General features: G+C 37.1%; 1 protein-coding gene across 4 annotated transcripts in view; it reads left to right on the top strand.

Moving 5' to 3' along the window:
- Nucleotides 1–19,317: 19,317 nt before the first annotated feature.
- Nucleotides 19,318–22,601, top strand: part of LOC126345965 (PAS domain-containing serine/threonine-protein kinase) — a 212,289-nt gene continuing 209,005 nt past the window's right edge. Inside the window, exons 1-4 of one of the 4 annotated variants that reach the window (XM_050002147.1) lie at nt 19,318–19,364; nt 19,752–19,880; nt 20,382–20,436; nt 20,511–20,626. In XM_050002147.1, coding sequence (XP_049858104.1) covers nt 19,861–19,880; nt 20,382–20,436; nt 20,511–20,626 — 191 coding nt within the window. In that variant the 5' untranslated portion in view covers nt 19,318–19,364; nt 19,752–19,860. Of the gene's footprint in view, nt 19,365–19,751; nt 19,881–20,381; nt 20,437–20,510; nt 20,627–22,601 lie in introns of those variants that run through there. The other 3 variants (XM_050002149.1, XM_050002148.1, XM_050002146.1) reach the window with 3 other exon arrangements.

The following is a 22,601-nucleotide window of genomic DNA, read 5'->3' as shown; positions in this document are numbered from 1 at the left end:
TCATAATAGTGAACCCAAGTTTCATCACAAATTAAAAATTTGTTGAGTAAGTGCTTATCCTCTCTTTCATAACGTTCCTTTAGCTCTTAACCTAGTTTCCTTGTGTAGCCACGTCAACTCCTTTGGTACCCAAGTTGCACATGTTTTGAAGTGCTTCAGCTTGTTACAGATAATGTTATGAACTGTACCAGTACTAACTTGAACCTTATCAACTATCATTTTCACAGTGACACAGCGGTCAGCATGAGTAATGTCATCAATTTGACTTTCAAGCGAGGAAGTTGAAACTGCAACTGGTCGGCCAGAATGGTGTTCGTCAGACACTGAGTTGCGATCATTTGTGAATTGCTCTACCCACTTGTAAAAATTTGCGCTATTTGCATAACCTTTACCACAAACTTGAGTCGTTACACAGTATATATTCACTGGTTTCTCGCCTTCAGCAAGTAAAAAACGAATTACAGAACGATGTTCAACTAATGTGGACATTTCAAGTGGACTCGCCACCTTGAAATGTATTTTTGAGGTTATACCAAAACTATGTTGATACATCAGCTGATCAGGGCTCATGTCAGTGATCTGAACTTAAAGCCATAAAAGTACCAAACTTGCCCTACCTACAGTTATTTCCCAGACCAATTTGTCTCTTTAATTATCGAATGACCCTCTTACCTGTGCAAGATTGTTAACGTCATTCACTTACACATTTGATATTTGCGTCACTTTACTTATTCTATAGGACACAAAACAAGGATAATCTGAGCATATGTGAAGGTCTTTACCTCTGCATTTAGTAAAAAGCACAATGTTTGATCTGTAACAAAAATGCCATACATTGTGCACTATAAATGTGTAATGGCAAGCTCGGCTTCGTGCCCCGATTCGTGTGATTAATATGTTGGTTTCAGTAAAATGATGTAATGCACAGTCTATGTTATATAACGGTCTATAGTATCGAGCGCATGGAGCAGATGAGTCAAAGAGTAATGTTTAGGGAGATGACGCCACACACTTTTTACAGCAAAACACGCAAGGAAATTGGAGAGAGTAGAATGTCGAACTCGACATCTAGTGGCGAAGTCTCGAAAACATTCAGCAATGCAACCTGATCGCAGTCTGGCGGACAATGACAACTGCAGCTGCACTAGGTGGCCAACCATCGAATTTCGACCAATAAGCCAAGTAACAGACAGTTCAGTGGGTGTTGCACATGGCTCACAGCAACCAGCTAACATCGCGACTAGCTAGTTGTAAAGAAAACCATGTGACTTCATCACATCTCAAACATCGAGTCTTTTGCTAGCGTCAATGGGTGAGTGAAGGCGATCTGCTGGCACAGTAATAAACTACATTACGCTATCTTCAGCATATAAGTGACTTAAATTAAATTTTGCGTTAATACAGGTAAAAGTATATAGCATTTTCAATATTTTTCAAAATATTTCTCTTTAGTATAGTGTGTCAGTATATGGATATTTACATCAAAAGGACGATAGGAGCTGCACGGTTTTGAATAATTGTAAATCACAGGTTTATATCTGTTACTAATTTCTGATTTGTACCTTATTTCAATGTGTTTTGTAAAATTGTGAGTGCTGCTATAAATGTTTGATTTTGTTAGGTGTGTTCTTCTTACTGTCATTCATGGTGAAAGTTATTTTGTCAATTTTGGGTTACATAGTGTTGAAAAGAAAGGTTTATTTAACTGATTGCTAATTGGGACGAGTTTTGGATTACCAATGGTCCTTTAATGGTAATTATCAGTGGAATACAATTAGTCACAATATTGTCTGAACTAGAACAACAGACTGAAGCTGTAGTAGCTGGGAAAAAGGAAGTGGTGCAAGGAGATAGAAATGATCCAGGAATCAAAAGTTGGGGATTGTCAGTTTAAAACACATTAGGTCATTCTACCAGGCACCCTGAGACACCAATGAAACCATTGAGAGACAACCTGACATCGATGGGGAGTAATCACAAATAGCTTCGGCAGCAATCACAAAGTTATTATGAGAAAATAAAGAGCATAGGGCATGAGAAATAAAAGGAAGTACAGAGAAGAAATTACAAGAAAACATAAACAGACTGCAAGAAGAAGATAAGTGGACAAGGGAAAACAAAGAAATCGTGGTGATATTATGAAAAAGTGAAAAGAAGAGAGCACAGGAAAATAAAGAAACCAAAGAGAATATAGAAAAGACACTACAAGAAAATTTGAAGGAATTCTGGGAACAAATGAACAGAGGCTTTGATGAAAAAGATAACAAAATGCGCAGAAGATGGATGAACTCCACAAAGATCTTTATAGGATCAAAATGTGGCTAACAGGAAAATCTAACGATGGTGTTATGGGAGTAAGACTGAAATACAAGTAGAGATTCAGGAAACTAAGGAACTTGAACTGGCTATGGATTTGACCGAAGAAATAGCAACACAAAGGCAGTGTGACGATCAGCAAATCAGGCCAGAGATTAACTATTTACAAGAATGTATACAGCTGCAGTAGAATAAAACTAAAGAAACTGAAGGGAAGATTAACAATGAAACTTTGATAGTGAAGGAAAGTAATGTCACTGCAATAACAGATAATGATAACATGTACATCCAGTCCAATACAATGCAGGAGAATAAAGTGAAGGAGGCAATCTACCCAGTGATATGGTTAAAATAAATATTCACTATGTCCATTAAAAGTGAATACAATATCCAGTAAAAAGTAGACAGAATGGAATGTAATATTTTCACATGGGAAATAAAGAAGAAAGAAGAAGTTAATGATTATTGTCATGTTGAATGGGAGTTTATGAAAAAGGCTAGTCCAAAGTTTATCAAAATATAACACAAAAGATTACTATATCACAAATTTTTTAATGTGTGTAGGGGTAACCCAGACAACAGAGTAGAATCAAAAGAGGACATAGGGAACCAGTGACTCTTTTGTTGGTATACCCAGGTGTGACTGATAAGCTCCCAGCTGGGCGAGACTTTATCTGCTGTTTCAAGTTTGATTCCTCTTCCATCATTCTTATCCCTTGACTTAAGAGAATTGTAGGAATTATTAAGTAGATTAAGCAGCGATTGTCCAGACATTTCATTTATGAACAATTTAGTAAAACTTGTGATACATTATCCCTTACTATAATGAAGTCAGCATTAAGGTAGTAATTGAGATATCAAAGAGTTCATAATTTGTGTATTTGCTAAAAATCAGACTGTAAAAACAGTTGTGCCAGAAAGGATAGAAGCAAATGGCATAACTGAAAGGAACAATGTATTAAAATCTTGAGCAAGGCTAAATAGTATCAATAGAGAATTCTATGTAAACTTGTACATATGTTTCAGGAGTCATGAAAGAGCAGAGGAACAGTAATGAAATAGTTTAAGATAATAGCTGCTGATTACAACAAATAGTAAAAACATGTAAATTGACATATAGATAAGGAGCTACTTGTTTATATGAATAATGTGAAGTGCAGGAATGTTTAATATGATGAGAATAATAATGGGTAGAGAAATCATGGAGCATGGCGGCATCTTTGTGTATTTATTGAGGTGATTAAGTAGAATTAATAGATGTTGAAGGAGTATATAAGTGAAAGGAGGATGATATTTAATTTTAGAGGTGTATATGTAATGGAGATTTATGTCAATTGAAGGGTATACTGAATATGGAATATTAAATATTTTAAGAGCTCATGATTGAACACTGTCATTTTTTTCAAATAATTTGTCTTATTATTTTTTATATGTATTGTAAGCTTTGATGAGATAAGTAAGGTAGTGACAGAAAGAGAATTACTCAAGAGAAGCAGGGGAATGATGATTTTGTGATATAATTAGCTGTTGACATTAGTAACTCACACTTTTGTATTGTGTTTCAAAAAATACAGCGTTAGCACAATTTAGTGGATAGTGTGTACTGATGTTTCTATGTTTCAATTATTCGTCAACATGATAAAAAATATGTAATATCTTATCTTCAATATTAATACCAACTGCTCAAATACAGAAACGTAATCTGTGTTCTTCCGAAACTATTTCAAGACAGTCATATTAGTTATAAATTTATATCTGAAGGGTTTAATAGAAATTAAAGCGCGGTCACTTATCTGTATAATTTGTTGTACTGAAATTATCTTTTGCCAAATATGCTTCACGCTAATATTTTGTTAAAGACAAGAATAGAACATTTTATGAGGGTGAAATAGTGCTAATAGTATGGACGATGAAAGCTTTGCTGAAAGGATGGCAAACCAAAAGGGTAGTTGAACTAGGTTAAGTGAAATAGTGATGCTAGGATTAAAGGAAAAAACCTTGATGAAAGGATGGCACACCAAAGGGGTAGCTGAGATAGGTTACACAAGAGTATTTTTGTGCTGTGAGACAGGAAAAGTAACGAGCAATAAATATGTGTCTGATGGCTCACAAAAACTGCTGAAAAGGGTAAGTCTTTATCATTAACTACAAAAGAAAATATTTACTACTTTTTCCTAAGGCAGAATTTCTAAGTCATTTAATGTAAAACAAATTTCTGTAAAATATTTACTATTTTTCACTAAAATATATTAAATTTTTGTATTTATGTTTGTAGAGGCAGTGCACTACCGAAATCAAAAGAATTTTGTCAGATTATTTGTAATGTCATTGTTTGTTCTGGAGTTTAATGTTATTTACTCATTTTGTAATCTGTAATAACTTTACTGTTTTTTGCCTACAGCTAGAAAGGTGTATTTTAAGGCAGGAATGTAAGGAGTCTTTGATTCCGTCACCCAACGATAAATACATTTTGCCTCACACTGATTGATGGTAGTAAAAGTCGATTGTAATGAGCCAATAGCGCTAAGTGAATGAAGTGTCATTTAGCCGAACATGGGTGAAGTTTGAGTTTGAAAGTCCTTCGAGTCAGGGCGAAGATATGTGCTATGTGTTGTGTCATACTGGCTGAGTGAGTCCCCACCAACATGGGCTGACATTCATCAAAAAATTACCGATTCGTGACATATGATATTCCTGACAAATGTTGTACAAAGGTTTTCTGTTTTCCATGTATTCATACATTCACTTCAGCTCCGCTGACTGCATCTTGAAAATGGCAGTGAGAATTGTGTGTTGTGACCTTTGTTACAGTGTGTGATATAATACTAAAAATTCTGACCTGTGATGGGAGTAACAGTAATGTGACACAAAAGGCGTGTCTACTTCATGCTATGTCTAAACAGAATATATAAGTCAAACAGAAAATGTCTTGGCACTGGTTATTGCGAAACCCTTTTTCATTGTGAGAAAATTGCTGAGCAGCCGCCCTCTGGTTAAAAAGTACCCTGAAATAGCGAAGTCCGATTAGCAGTGATCTATTAAATTGCAGTCACATCAAAGATAAATTTTGGTCGCTGTTTCGGTTAATAAGGACTGACATCATATTAACTGGAAGCGTTGATTTTGGTGTGGGACAGTGTGAGGAGGCTAAATCGTCTCATCATCTGTTCATAATTGACTGCAACACAAATCTTCGATCTTTGATTGATTCCAGAACAGACGTTTATGTACTGCCAGCGACGCTATTAGATAGCAAAAACGTTCAGAAATGGGAACTTTAAAACGTAAACGGTTCCATCACACACATGTAGTTAACATCTACCAAACCTTCAAGTAGGGCTTCAAAGAAGATTTCCATGGCCTTGTCGTCTTGCAAACATTCGTCAGCCAGTTACTGGTACCGATTTTTTTAGTTATTATGGTGTGTTACTTCAGGGTAAGTCAAAGAAGTTGCATAATTGACAAACTTTAATCATTACTACAGGTTCTGCAGATGTATCCAATAAGAGATCAGTAGTTTTGATTGATCCAGAGCAAAAATATCAGACTTCAAGACAGACACTCGTCACTAAAAAATTGTTACCAGCAAAACTTGTATTTCAGAAGACGATCAGCCTTGGTATATGTCGTCCTTCGAAAAGTAGGAACTTATTACTACATTCCTGTTGCGCCAGATGATGTACATAAAACAGCTGTGATTATATCATTCAGCTTTTTAGAATTTTCGAAAGTGCCATTTGGTTTTTGCAGTGCAATCAGACACACCAGCGATTTATTCAAAGAATTTTGAACGATTTGTCTTTGCTTATTCCTATTTATAAGATATTTTCGTTTTTTCAGCATCAGATGAAGAACACACGAGTATAATGCATCTGCAACAACTTCTTCAATGGCTGGCTAAATATCGTCTCGACATTAATGAAGGTAAACACACTTTTCGAGAGAGAGATACCACTTCTGGTTTATCGTTTTTCATCTCAAGGTACTTCATCATTAAAAGAGAAAGCGAAAATGATCGAAGTATTTCCTCATATTAAAACAGTAGCAGAAGTATGGTGTTCTTTAAGAGTGGTGAATTTCTACAGATGCATGTTACCACAAACTGCAGAATCCGACAATCCTTATTTAACTTGTGAAGAAAGCACAGAGGAAAGATAAACGTCCTGCCACAGGGACCAACAAATCATTCAAGAACTTAAAAGAAGAACTTTCTACTGCAACTCAGCTTGCTCGTCCCTCAATAGCTCTTCCCTTGATTTAGATGGCTGATGTTTTGGACTATGCTACAGTGCTTCTTTACACCAGTTGCGAGAAGGAACCCTGGAACCACTTGTGTATTTATGATGTCTGCCACTGACACGCAACATATCTCTAGTATCTATGTTGTGAACTGTTGGCACTATATTTAGCAGTCATACATTTTCGATATCTTCTCGAAGGCAAATAATTTGCGGTATTCGCAGACTAGAAGATATTAACATTTGCCTTTAAACAGCGCTCAGGGAAAGCAACACCCAGCCAACTGTGCCAACTGCAATTTCACAGTCAGTACACCAGAGAAATATTACACCTTTCTGGAGGAGAGAATTTTCTTTCCAAGACATTCTTAAGAATGTCAGACATCATGTTGCCAGCCAGCATTTCATATGAAGATATTGTTAAGGAACATTGCAGTAACCCAGAACTGGCCAAAGTGGCAGTAACCCAGAACTGGCCAAAGTGAAGAATTCAGTCTTATGTTCCGTATAATTTATAACAATATTGTTGTCCAATGGGTTAGATCTGCTTAGTGATAATTCTACAGGTAATCTCACCTCGTATGTTCATCCATCCTATCAATGATAAGTCTTCCATACACCACCAGACTTAGGTCTCCTGGTATCAAAGTCACAGTGCTTCATTTCTACATCTACATCCATACTCTGCAAGCCACCTGACGGTGTGTGGCGGCCTTCATTGAAATGAGGTGCAAAGCTTTGGGCAAAAACATGTACTTGCTGTCAATGAGCAAAAATTTCAAAACACAGTCAGTCTTGTGGAACTTTCAGTGAACTTGATAATCGCTTCTTGCATATCCATTTTGATCTATTGGGACCATTACCTTGCTCCCAACGCTTTGACTATCTCTTAGCAATGACCAACAAGTTTACACGTTGGTCAGAGGCAGTTTCCCTGCAGGCAGTTTCCTTCTATTCTGTCGAGGAGCTCCTGGAAGATCTAAAAAATTAAGCAAATTCCTGTGTTACATTGTTGTTTTTCTTTATTTCAACTTACTTGTCACCTGAATATGATTTTTATATTTCATTTTATCTGTTTCTAATATCGTGTTATAATTTCATGTATTGACTTGTTCCATGGTCATGGAGACTTCTCCTTAATTTGGTCCCACAGAACAATAAATAAATAAATAAATAAATAAATAAATAACATGATGCCAGCATTCTCCTTTCATCATGGAGTCAATGTTTTGGAGTCCCAAAAATTGTCACCACCGACAGAGAATGGTAGTTTCATTGCCAATTGTTTACTCACATCATAAGGGCACAAGGTTTACCACATCAAAACACTGCTTACTATCTAGCAATGAATAGCAAATTTGAACAGTGGCATTCCGACATCAAGGCAGCACTAAGAGCCGAACTTTCAGATGACTCGGTCGACAATTTACCAGCAATTTTAAATAGGTCTCCATGCTTATTTGATTCCACAATATAACACTACCACTGCAGAAATGGCTTATGTCATGATGACTAGACCCCCAGCTGATTTATTTGATCCTAGAGCAGTGAAGTGTAACATTCCAAATTTCATTGTCGACTTGAAGCAGCATGTGGCGTCACTTAAACCAATAAATGTTAATCATCATGCTACAACATTCGTTTTGATCCATCCATCCTGAACTTATCATCTCTTCACATGTAATTGTAAAACATAATGCACAGAGGAAACCTTTCCATCCATGATGGACCATATGTAGTACATAAATGCTCTGAAAAACTTTTTGTTGTTGAAAGACATTATCGTCAAAAGACTATATCCATTCACAGACTCAAACCAGTCTTCCCGCTGAAGAATGTGGATCCCAGATCATCCACATCAACTTCAAGTAAACAAACAGCTGCAGTCATCAAACATCCAGTGTCATCAGCCAATCCAATGAGTTACACATTCTGGTTGTACAGTGCACTTTCCAAAGAAATACCTCAAGATTGTCGCTGGGTAGGGAGCAGTAGTATGTGGCTGTAATTGATGCCACGAAATATAAACTCAGTGTAAAATAACGCTACACATAGGAGAAGTTGGTCTTTGCTTCTGTTTATCATTTTCCATTGCAACATGACTGTAAAAATATATGTGCATTTACTGTAGTGTTGTCTTGTGGTGCTAAATAAATAGTTATTTTCACGAGAACCAGAGTACCTATTATCTTCTTTAAGACAACTACTGAACTCTGCTCCTTCACAAAATGCCTTTTATTTGAGACACAATATATACTAACGGAAAAGAATTGCAGCCAAAAAGGAGTTGTGCAACATAAACGAAAGTTGGTAGTGGTGTTTATACATCTGAAAGATGATTTATATTCAAATTTCACGTCAGTTGCGTAAGAGTGGCGCTAGCAATGTCACTATGTGGATGCAAATCTGATTTTTGTTTTAAATTCCCACTGTAAAGATCGTGACTGTTACTTACTTTTGGAATAGGACGTGGTAAGTCGATGTTAGCCAAGAATGCTTTTAGGGCAACAAAGACGCCATTATCAGCACCCCACTGAGTATGACTGAGGTCAGGTAATAGGGCGACAAGAAGCTTGGTGTTCCTGATGCCATATTGCAGAAAGACTTGACAGGAATATAGCCACTGCACATGTTTGTTGGGCGGTAGCTGTGACGAGAATGTGGGGTCCCAATAAGACTGTGCTCCTGATGGCCATGTGGCATTACTGAGAGGGAAGACCATCATGTTTGGCATATAGCTCTGGCCCATCACACTGCATCTGTATCAGCAATTTGTGCAGCAGCTGGCACCACAGTGACACAACGAACTGTTAAAAATGTATTACTTCAAGAACAGCTCCGAGCCAGATGCCTTGTAGCACACATTGCACTGACCCCAAACCATAGTCATTTGTGATTTCAGTGGCGTCAAGCAAGAGCTCATTGGAGGGTAGGGTGGAGGTCTATTGTGTTTTCTGATGAAACTTCGTTCTGCCTCAGTGCCTGTGCTGGACACGTGTTGATTAGAAGGAGGCCAATTTAGAGTCTGCGACAACCTGTCCACAAACTAGACAGACAGGCTCTACATCTAGAGTTATGGTCTGGGTTGCGATTTTGTATGACAGCAGGAGCTCTCCCATGGTTATTGCATGCACCTTAACAGAAAATTTGTACATGAATCTGGTAATTCAACCTCTTGTGCCGCTATTCATGAACACTATGCCATGAGATGTTTTACAACAGGATAACGCTGGCCATATACCGCTATCGTAACCCACCATGTTCTACGGAGTATCGATATCTTGCCTTGATCTGCTTGATTAAAAGATGTGTCTCCAATTGAGCTCATAGAAGGACATCATTGGACGACAACTCCAGCATAATCCACCAGCGGCACTAACTGCCCATATATTGACTGACCAAGTGCAACAGGCATGGAACTGCATCACGCAAACTGACATCCACCACCAGTACAATACAATGTACCCACATATGCATGTTTGAATTTAACATTCTGGTGGTTACAACGGTTATTAATGTACCAGCATTTTACATGTGTAATCTCTTATCTCACACTTACATTAACCTGTGATCTTGCAATGTTGGTCATTTAAATATGTTCTCTAGACAAATGTATTCCCGAAACTTTATTCAAAAATTTTTATTTCAGCGATTTTTTCCCCTCCTGACCTCCTCAGATTAATTTCATCCAACAAATTATGATGATATACTATATTTTTATGAATAGTATTTGACCTGTGGGACAAGAATATTACATCTATCTGGACACAGTAGACTCACCAATGTTGTAGATCAAGCAAGGAGACATGAGTAGGCACTTTTACCTATAGGTCTACAGGGTGGATAAGAAGTCATTCGCTGGTTTAAATGTCAATAAAGTTTGTGATAGTTGATATTTATTAATGAACATTGTTGTGTTTTTTTACAGGATCTCTGAGAATACCTTGAACGTCCATAGCATATTCTTATGCTGAACGACTAGATGGCACGATTGTTGACTTTACAACAACGCGCCCAGGTCGCCTTTCAGTTTGAAATATGATGATGTATAGTCCTTGTTCAGCGTTTATGGTGATGTTTTCATGGGACTCATGCCACACTCAAGACTAAATCCGTTAGGAATTGTCACACCAAGCTAATGACAACAGGCTCCGTGCAATAAACCACCAAGAGGACAACTTTCAGTGGCGTGATCACCAGAAAATGTAGCGGCAGTGAAGGACATTTTCAACTCCAGTCCTGGTAAATCGACATCCTAGACAGCTCCTTCAGTGGACTCAGCAGGCGCACTGTGCATGTTAAAGAAGGACCTTAGCTGGAAGTACTGGAAACCCCATTATGTTCAGGAGTTATCAATGGTGGATTATGACATGTGGATGGAATATGCTGTCATGGCACAACCCTTGGCTGGATTTGTTCAAGAACATTATTTGGACTGATGAGGTGGTGTTTCATGTTGGTAGATTCGTTAGTCGACAGAGCTGCCACTATAGGGCAGAAACAAATACAGAAATGGCAGTTGAGATCTCAGGAAGTCTACCAAAATTGGCAATATGGTGCAGTATGACAAAATCTTGTCTCATTGGTCCATTCATATTGCGAGGCACCATCAACAGCAATCGATATCGACAGGTGCTGAATGAATATGTGCTTCTTCTGATACAGCTGTGGGATGATGTAACAGATATACTTTTAAAAAAATGTTCAAATGTGCGTGAAATCTTATAGGACTTAACTGCTAAGGTTATCAGTCCCTAAGTGTACACACTACTTAACTTAAATTATCCTAAGGACAAGGAGGACTCGAACCTCCGCCAGGACCAGCCGCACAGATCATGACTGCAGAGCCTTAGTATACTTTTTCAGTAAGAAGGATCACCACATCATCTTGCCTGCATTGTTCGTGACTGGTTGGACGAAAACTTTGCAGGACGTTGACTGGGATGGCGAGTATCCAATGAATCGCCTCTGAGAAGTCCCGACCTCATACCTTGCAACTTCTTCTTGTCGTGTTGGGCCAAAGAAGAGATGTACCAAACAAATCCAAGCATCCTGGATGTGACAGAGGAGAAGACTGCAGCTGTCCTCGGAAATGTACCTGGGACTTTCCTGCGCAAGTCAATTGATGACATTCCTATACATTTATGTTGTTTGGTCAACAATGCTGGAGCATATTTGGAATTGTAGTGTAATACACATATTCTCATGCTTCTAAGAACAGACTGCATCTTGTACAATTAAAACTTGGGAGTGACATCTCACTCACCCTGTACCTCTACATTGTCGGGTATTCAACGAAAGTTATCCAAGTCATGGTATACTTAATTCAGCTAACTTGGTGAACAAGTTAAAAGATATGCAAATCCCCCCTAGTGCCAAGTTGGTTTCTTTTGACATAGAAACTTATTCACGAAGACACGTGTTCAGAAGTACCTAAACATTCTCACAGATGTACTAGATAAATCAGGAGTTAATACTGTTGTCCCAGTTGACATAAGGTTAGCATACAGGACCCTGTCTAACACATAAATATTTCCATGCCAATGGCAGGATATGCAAACAGTTGTATGGTCTAGCTGTAAGACGCCCCCCCCCCCCCATCCAATCACTGCTGAAATGTTTATGGACACTCTTAAAACACAGTATTTGGAAAATAATCCACTCTCTTCCAAGGTTAGGTAGTGTTTTATGTATGTTGTTGTTACAACAATGTAAAATTCACAGTGGAGTTTGGAGGTAAATGTATAATTTATTTAGATCTAATAATAGACATCAATGACTGTACTCATATTTTCAATACTTATAGAAAATCCACCAACACAGATTTGGTAATACCAACCAATTCTCATCACCCAGTGACCGATAAATATGCTGTCTCTCAAGCAATGATGCCTCACCTAATATCAGTCCCCTGAGTGATGACAGCTTTCAAATGGAGTTAATACAGTGAAACAACTAGCGTCAAACAATGGCTATCTGCCTACTTTATTGGACCCCATAATACACAAAAACTAGAAGCAACAGGTTTTCGTACTTCTTTACCCTGTCCTTAACCCACCACTTCAAGAACGCAACAAATGGTGCACTATTCCCTACCTAAGAAAAGTATCACTGAATGTAGCCAAGAAGCTTAAATCCAGGAATGTAGAAACATAATTTTGCATGCAAAACACTGTGGACAGTTTTTGACCAGTGGTAAAGACAGCTTTCCAGCTTTGGAAAAGAGTGGAATATATAAAATTACTTGTAGCTGTGTAAAATTCTATGTAGGTCAGTGTGGCAGGGCAGCGTGTTCCCACTTGAAAGAACATCACAAAATTCGAAATTTAGAAAAGGAGACTCTAATTTTGCATTCCACCTGCTTAAAGAAGGCCAGATTTACAAGGTGAAACATGAAGTACTACATCACATCCATAAAGGAAGGAAAATGTACTATCTTGAATTTTTGTAAATTAATAAACACATGTCCATTAGCCCAAGCTTAGTACTGAATAACCAGACATAGTTCCCTTAGTCGCCACTTATAACTACAGGTACTACTCATATTCCCACCCAGTCCATGTTGCAAATTACACCTCTTATTCACGTGTCCCATTTTCCTTTACTTAAGTTACTATAATTTTTCACGTTGTGTTAAAAAATTGTATGTTGTATAATCACAGCTGCTTCACTCACCTAATTAATATCACTATAATACCTTATTTCTCTGTAATTTAGGATCTATTAAAAGCAAGAATATTTTGTTCAGCCACATCTTTGGAATGTGTCACCAAAGTTCTTCTATGTGAAACTCTTGCAACTTGTCTATAGTTCATTAGTTACTATGACAAATATTTCTTCTTAATTAAACAGTCTTGCATCACATTTACAATGAATTAACCCCCTTGTTTTATTCTTAATTCTAACATTAAAATTGACGTCTCTGAAAGTGGAGATACTTTAGTTTAAAATCTATGATCCAACAAAATTTCACTATACCACATACTTACATTTGTACCTGATTATGACATAATGGCAGAAAACCAGTTGGTGTAGCAAATAATAAATATTATAGAATATTACACCAGTGTTGTGCGTATCTCATTCATAATACAAAATGCTAAAATTGCAGTTTTTGATACCAGTGTTTTGAGAAATTTGGGAATGTTTCCCGTCTGAAGAACTAAATTTGATCGGAAGAACATGCATTTTACTGTATGTAAAATTACTGACAGATGTCCACAGAATGTTTCTAATATAAATTAGTCTGATACCTGAATAACTGAGTAAAATTCCAAATTTCATGAGGGGGCAAATGCCTCCTCTAGTCCCCACTTATGGACGCATATTTTTACATCAATACTTTATGAATTAGTATAAACTGTGCAACAGAGTATACTTTTTAATATACTATATATTCACAGATGGAGTGTGGGAAGAGTGGTTACTGTATCAATTCACATCTGTGCCAACTTTCATTAGTCTGATTTCAAGGTTTTTACCGTTTGTGCCACCCTTCTATGTGTACATCTATATCTATACCCCATGAGCCATCTTGTGCTGTGTGACAGAGGGCAGTTTATGTACCACTTTCATGTCCTCTCTTTCCTGTTCCAGTCGCGAATATTTCATAAGGAGAACGACTGCCAGTAAGCCTCTGTGCAGGATCAAATCTCTGTGCAGAACACCTCTCTTGCTATGTCTGCCACTGGAGTTCAAAGATCTTATCTGTTACGCTTTTGTGCTTATTAAATGAACTTGTAACAAAATTTGCTGCTATTCTTTGGACCTTCTCTATTTCCTCTATTAACCATGTCACATATGGATCCCATATTGGTGAGTAATATTCAAGTATTGGTCGAATGAGCATTTTGTATGCGACTTCCTTTGTTGATGAACTACATTTCCAAAGGATTCCTACAGTGAATATGTCTGGGATCCGTCTTACCTGTAATTCAGTTCCACTTCACATCGCTCTGTATGCATACTCCAAGATATTTTATGGAGGTAACTGCTTCCAGTGATTGTTTTACAATTGTGTGATCATACAATAAGGCGTCTTTCTATCTTTGTATTCGCAATACATTACGTTCATGTATGTTGAGGATCAACTGCCATCCCCTGCACCAGGTGACAATCCTTTGCAGGTCTTACTGCATTTCTACACAATTTTCCATCATCATGATTTCTCTGTATCTAATAATGTCATCTGCAAAAAGCCTCATTGTACTTGTGACGTTATCTGGTAGGTCATTTATATATATTGCGAAATATAATGGTGCTATAACACTCTCGAAGTCTGAAGGCTTCCCTCCATTTAAAATGAAATGCTGTATTCTGGTTTCTAGAAACTCACAGTCAAGTAGTTGGTCTTATATTCTGTACATTAGTAATTTGTTTATAAGACACAAGTGCGGAATTGTATCATACATACATACATTAATACTTATTCCATAGATCATGAATATGACATTTCTTAATGATGTGGAATACCTCACTTCAACATAAGTTTTGTTTACACAAATAATTAATTTTTTTAAAGTTACTACTTATATCTAAAGGTTCATCTAATGAGTAATCGTAGAAGGAGTTGTCATTCAGCAATTCTTTTAAATTGTTTTTAAATGTTGGTTGGTTATCTGTCCAACTTTTAATACTGTTTTGCATATGACCAAAGATTTTTGTGGTAGCATAATTCACCCCTTTGTGTCCTAAAGTCAGATTTAACCTAGCACAGTGCAGATTGTCCTTTCTTCTAGTGTTGTAGGTATGCACTTGGCTGTTATTTTTGAACTGCGAAAGGTTATTAATAAGTAATTTCATAAGTGAATATATGTATTGCAAAGATACTGAGAATATCCCGACTTCCTTAAATAACCATCTGCAAGCTGATCTTGGGTAGGCTCCAGCTATTATCCTGATTACAGACTTTTGTGCAATGAATACTTTCTCTCTTAATGACGAGTTGCCCCAAAATATGATGCCAATACATAGTAGTGAATGAAAATCGGCATAGTAAGCTAATTTACTGATATGTTTGTCACCAAAATTCGCAATAACCATAATAATATAAGTAGCTGAATCTTACTGTTTCAGCAGATCATCGATGTCTTTCTTCCAATTCAATTTCTCATCAGTGCACACACCCAGAAGTTTTGAATATTTTGCCTTAGGAACAGAGTTGTGTTCATAATCTATATTTATCAGTGGTTTTATGCAATTTTCTATACTGAATTGTATATGCTATGTTTTCTCAAAATTAGTGAGAGTTCATTGGCAGAGAACACTTAATAATTTTCTGAAAGGCATTATTAACAATTTTCTCAACTGATTCTTGTTTGATGGGTATATTACTATTCTTGTATCATCAGCAAAAAGAATCAGCTTTGCATCTTTGTGGGTGTAGAGCGTCAAGTCACTAATACATACTAATAAAAATAAGCGACCCAAAACTGAACCTGGTGGACACCATTCTTGGTACCTCCCCAGTTAGAAGACTCTGCTGATTTTTGCTGACTATCTGTACTATTAATTTCAGATTTCTGCATTCTTCCATTTAAATATAAATTAAATCATTGGTGCACTGTCCCACTCATGCCATAATACTTAAGCTTATGTAGAAGAATTTCATGATTCACACAATCAAAAGCCTTTGAGAGATCACAAAATATCCTACTGGATGATGTTATCTGTTGGGAACAAGCTTTTAGCACTCCATTGGAATTGCCATCAATTCCATGTAAGCTTTTACTTTTGAGTGAATTTTGTTATTTTCATAATTTCAGTAGGAGGTGTGAGTTGAATTTCAATTTATCAAATTACATAGGTATTGCCTCTTCCATATTCTTCCTTGCATTTTCTAATGAATAACTGGATCCTATTTTCTCTTCAACACTTAAAATATGTTTATTAAAATGTTTTCTACTTCTGACTTCTTGTTAAGAAACTTTTCATTGAGTCTGATAGAAGTACAGTCTTCCTGTGGGCTCAGTTGTCCTGTTTCCCTATTAACAATGTTCCAGATTGTTTTAATTTTATTATCTGATGTGCTGATCTCGCACATAGTGCACATACTTCTGGATTTTTTTAAATAAAATGCAGTGCAGTTTCAAAATGTTTAAGAGTTTCTGGATCATTACTCCTCCCTTTTCTGTTTGCAAGATATTTGTGTCCCTTTAGTAAGCCATGGCTTTTTAGATGGTTTCTTACAATTATATTTCATTGTTTTCCTAGGAAAACTGTTTTCAATTATACTCACAAAAGTGTCATCAAATAGGTTAAAATTTAAATTAGCATCAGGTTCCCTGTACACCTCATCCCAGTCTAACTGTTGCAAGCTTTCACTAAAATTTTCAATTGTTAAATCATTAACTGAATGCACTAATTTGGAGGACTGTTTCGCATTACTGTATGGAGCTACCCCATCATATACTGCAACTAGCTGTGTATCACGATCATACAGACCATTCTTGACAGGAAAAGTTTTTATTTCATTAAATTTATCTTGGTCTATAAAAACATTATCTATCAGTGTGCTGCTTTCTTGTATGACCTGAGTAGTAAAATCAACAACTGGTGTCGATTTGAAAGAACCAAGTAATACTTCAAAGTCAAGCTTTCTGTCAGGCTGTTTTAGAAAATCTACATTGAAATTCTCACAAACAATAATTTGTTTCCCTCTGTCTGACGGATAGCATAACAAAGAATACAAGTTTTTAAAAAAGAGCTGTAAATTTCCCAATGGGGACCTGTGCACACCTACAATTCTAAAAGTAGCCTTATTTGGTTTCAGCTCAGCTGCACATGATTCTATATGTTGCTGTACACAAAATTTTTTAGTTTCCAAATTTTTCGTGGTATGACAGATTTTAACATATTTGGCAACTCCAGCTCTCTTCATAGTGTTTCTACTTACAGTGCTGAAAGCTTATATCCACACTACATTTACCATTTCCATACCTGTGACTATATGATGTTCAAACAGGCATAGTACATATAGTCCACCCTCAGTTTCTAAATCTTCTAAACAAACAAGAAGCTCATCTACTTTGTTTTCTAATGCCCAAATATTCTGATACAATATACTAATATTATTTTCCACTGTACTGTTGTGAGAATCTTATGATATACTAACCTTATTTTTCACTGTACTGTTATGAGAATCTTGTAGTATTTTAAAATCTTTAGTACCTGGATCTCTGAGCTTCTCACTAAGCTTAATTTCAACCGAAATTGAATTTTTAGACTAAATGTTAAATTATTAGACTAAAAAGGAAGTACTCCCACGAGTTTTAGTCCCAACCCCTCTAAAGGTGATGCTATCATTCCAGTCAATTTACCCTTTCCTATGAGATGCAGGTCATGTCTTATGAAGTCCCACCTACAAATACCATCAACAGGAACAAAACCTATGCCTGACAAAGTAGCCGCTTGAAGCATCTGATCTAGCTCCATACTGACACTCCTGACAGAGCTCTTCAGTTGGGGCCGATCACAGTGTATGAAAGCAGTAACCAAGTCAACAATTGTATATTTCGTTGCAGGTGCTATTTTTACCAGGTCACACTCAATATTTTAGCCCTGATCCCAATCAACACTGTTTCCCACTCCACTCACTATCACGACATGATCTTGCTTTGTAAACCCCTTTCACAATAATCCTGCATCCTCTATCAATTGGCTATGACGTGCTCTGGGCTTGAAAATACTTGTGACTTGGTACCTGTCACCTAATTTTTCGTGCAAGATCGGGCCCACACCTCTTCCATGGGCACTACCTAACAATAGAATTTTCCTCCTACTTTCTACTTTTTTTGATACATACTGACCCTCCATACAGAGCTGTTCAATTGGGGCCAACCACACTGTATGAAACCAGTAACCAAGTCAATAATTGTATGTTTCGTTGCAGGTGCTATTTTTAACATGTCACACTCAATATTGTAGCCCTGATACCTAACAACACTGTTTCCTGCTCCACTCACTATCACAAACATGATCCTGCTTTGTAAAACCTTTTCACAATAATCCTGGATCCTCTATTACTTGGCTATGACATGCTCTGGGCTTCAAAATACTTGTGACGTGGTACCTGTCACCTAATTTTTTGTGCAAGATCTGTCCTACACCTCCTCCATGGCCACTACCTAACAATAGAATTTTCCTCCTACTTTCTACATTTGTTGATACAGTTGGTTTCCTAGTGAAAGTCTGATAAGTGCTGGCTACACTTACATCTACTTTATCCTCTTCATTAGTTGACTGACGCAACAAGGTAAATCTGTTGTTTGTGCCAATGATGAAAGAGTCAGAAACTGTTCTGTTTCTGTGGCCCTGTTCCTTGGTATTACTTCCCACCTGTCTTTGCCCCCCTTAACTGCTCAAAGTAATTTTCATATAAGGTATTCAAAACAATTTCACACCACTCCCTGTGCCTGCTATCTGCCCTAATCACTTGAGTCTCCCAGTCCTTAGATGGTAAGCTGAAGTCTCCATCTTGTACTACAATATGCCGAGGAGATTTATGTGAAATGTTCTCCAAGTTTCCATTCAAATGTTCCTCCGCTGCTGCTCCTGCAGCAGGGGTCTATAAACGCATCCATGACCATGTTTGATACACCTTTAACATTTGTCTTCACCAAAATTATTTCGCATTCCGTGTCATTACAACTGTCACAAGATGTTATCGCATTTTGTATGGCTAAAAACACACCTCCGCCACTAGTGTTAAACTATCTTTGCGATGTTTCTAGTGCGCCTTTTTAATTGGACATAGTTTAGATCCCATGTACTAAAGCAAAAGGGAGCATGTATTCCTAAGTGGGGTCTTTTGTAGGCAAACTGCAGTTTCACAATATTATACTTTTACATCGAAACTTGCTACTTGCCCTACCTATAACTGAGATTATGTGATATTTATTTTCAAATCTTAGTGTACTGGATTATATCGTCTATTTTAATAAATATTTCAGTCCGTCTCAATCTAATATAAGAATTTATCTGCAATACATGTTTAATGTGTTTTGAACGTTTTCTTTTTCTACTGATTTCTAATGTGTATCCAGCGTAATGAAATATCGAGTTGTATAACAATGCTAGTTATCCTTAAAATTTACAAATTCTTTAGGTCATCTTAGTTCACTGTCATCTAAATTTCAACAATGACAAATATTTCTGTCGTTTATGAGTAATGAAATAACTATATCTGAATGGGTTTAGGGTGCTGACATACTGCTATGGAATAAGCTGTGGTGTCAGAGACATTAGAATCTGGATTTGTATCGTGCGACTTCAGCACAGTTTGTGTTTGATAGACTGCTGTAGAAACATGGCGGAATTTTCAAATGGGTAACGTAAAATTATGAGTTACTGATTATGTCTTGCTGTAAAGGATCATTAAATTCCAAGTTTTGAGCACGTTAAAGTTGTTTCTTCTCACCTATAACACCGAAAGTCTGTGAAAATTTCCAAATTCATTTGCTAACAATAGAAAATAATTCCCAACTCCAAACAGTCTGCGCGGTCGCGAAGCTGCCGTATTGATCAGTTTGTATAGACACATCTTTAGCAGAGGGAGGCGTTCTGTCCGTGAAATTCTTAGCAGAAATAAACATTTTATTTATAGGACACTTCTGTGGTGTTTTGATACCATTTAAAAAGTCGAGAAATAAGTGAATTTTCAAATATTTCAGAATATTTCGCTCTATATTTCGGTGTTATCGGTATGAACCAAAAATGGGAATTGTTCTTGGGTTGTCGCTATTAACGTGACACGAAAATAGGACTAGAAGATGAAAAATCCACCAATTTTTATTTTACGTTTGCTCAGTGTGTGTTCGAATTTTACAGATCACCCGCAAATGTGGTTTGGAATACACCGAAGACTTTAACAAGGAGTGAACGGGTAATCTTATGACAGTTGTTTTTCCTTTTGACGCATGAAACAGGAAAAGTTGTGTTGCAAATAGATGAACGTAGTTGGGTTTCTCTTTTCAGAAAATACTGAAGTGGGATCAAAATGCCACAGGTCGTGGCATCAGAAAGATAGCAGAACATGGCTTACAGTGCTATCTTTCGCCAGTAGACAGAATAAGGTTCGTATTGTTGAAATTCTTTTATACTTAGTATATAAACTAAGACAATGTATGTTCTTCGCTAATTTATTGATAATGAGTAGGAAGAGAAGTGAAAGCTGAGATGTCTGAATATACGTGTAGCCTGCCTATGAAAGGAAATTCGTTTGGTTTTTCTGACTCGTTTTGTGCTGCAAAGGAAGTGTGTATCTGAAGTGTTAATGTAGGCGATGCTGTTGTAAGAAGTAAAAATACTATTTGTTGATGTTAAGCATTCTTCTTGATCTAATGATATATGAACGAAGTGAATGCATGTGTCAACATAATTTGATATGCCCAAAATCTTGCTCTATTGTGGATGAAGTATACACAAATGTAGAAGGGATTTTTAACGTAAAACAGCAGGAGAATAATGAAAAATGAACTCTTTGACTTCCACATGTTTCTCCATCTTTGTGCAGTGTGCTTTGAAATTCAAGATATGTTAAATGTAAAATTCCTTCCTCTAGTATTTTGAATGTGCTGCCAACTAACTGCGTATTTGTGATCCCAGGTAAACACTTTGACCCCTAGGGTAGTCATTCAGCAGCTGTCTCTCGGGAGACACTGATGTAATTCTAGAGAACTGTTGGTAAAGTGGTGTGATCCTGTGTGAAGTACACAGATGATTTTGAGTAAGTCTCAGTTCCTTTCCCGATCATGCTCCAAAGCACATGTCAACATTTTTGTGAATGACAACATTGAGGATGAAGATGTATAGTGTTACAGAAGGTTAACCATTTGTAAACTGAGTGTTTGAATAATTGTTGCAAAATATGCTTTTCACCATTAAAAGTTGCTGCTGATCACATTCAATAGACAGCTGAAACCATCTACTGAAATTGTCTTCCATGAGCATGTAGTTGTTGATTGGAAAGTCCACTGCTGCAGTTCAACTGTATCTTTTAGTTACACTGAGGAAAATATTGTAATTAATAATCTCACATTTTACTTCACTGAAAATCCATTGACATTGATGATGGAAGTAAATGGCAAAGATGGTGGTTGATTTTAGGTTTTTGACGAAAAGAAATAGTATTTTGCGTACCCTGTAAGAACTGTATGTGGCACAAAGTACAGTTCTGTGATCAGATGTAATTCATTGCAGCAAACAAGTGTCAAACCGCAGAAAAAAGTAGACAGTTCATTTTCTATGGTAAAGTGGTGTTGAAGATGCAGACCCTAATTTGTAAAAGGAAAAGTTTCTTTGAACTAGTGAACTATTCCACTCTAATTCAGAGTTAAGTCATTAAAAAAAAGTATCTTTGCGATCGAAGTTTCAGTGCATCGAGTGATGGGAACCGGTGGCTGCCAGTTGTAACACTTCCTCAGGTCCCACGAAGTTATCACCTGTTTTGTTGGTTCATGCTGAACATTGGAAAGCTTTTCTGGATACACATTGACAGCCCACATCTGTACAGTCTGTAAAGCACAAAAGTATTTTCTAACTTCCTGGACTGGAACCCATGCCTGTTTCGGGCAAGTGCTCTACCGACAGCTATCCAAGCATGACTCGTGACCCATCAACTCGGCTTTATTTTTGTCAATACCTCTCTCCTATAGTCCAAACTTCACTGTGTACCTTCTGGGACTTCTACTGCTAGAAGAAAGGAATCAGAGCTGTGACAATGGGCCATAAGTTGCACTTGATGAATAGCTTAGTTGGTAAAGCACTTGCTTGCAAAAGGCAAAGGTTCCAGGTTTTGGACCAGCACACAGTTTCAATCTGTCAGGCAGTTTCAAATCTGGAGTCACTCTATTGCTGAGTGATATTTCATTCTGGAAACAGTTTGTTTTTCTAGCTGAGGAAAGGACAAGGGCCATAAATTAATTCAAAACTGGTATAGGCATAATCCATATCACTTCAGGCGGGGGGGGGGGGGGGGGGGGGTTACGTTGATATTCTCGGATGTTATTGAATTTAGCATATGTTAAAATTCAGGAATAAGGAAGAAAT

Source organism: Schistocerca gregaria, chromosome 1, assembly GCF_023897955.1.
Source record: "Schistocerca gregaria isolate iqSchGreg1 chromosome 1, iqSchGreg1.2, whole genome shotgun sequence".
In the NCBI taxonomy this organism is placed as follows: domain Eukaryota; kingdom Metazoa; phylum Arthropoda; class Insecta; order Orthoptera; family Acrididae; genus Schistocerca; species Schistocerca gregaria.
Note: the sequence above shows the minus strand (reverse complement) of the source record. Positions and strands in the feature narration are given on the sequence as shown.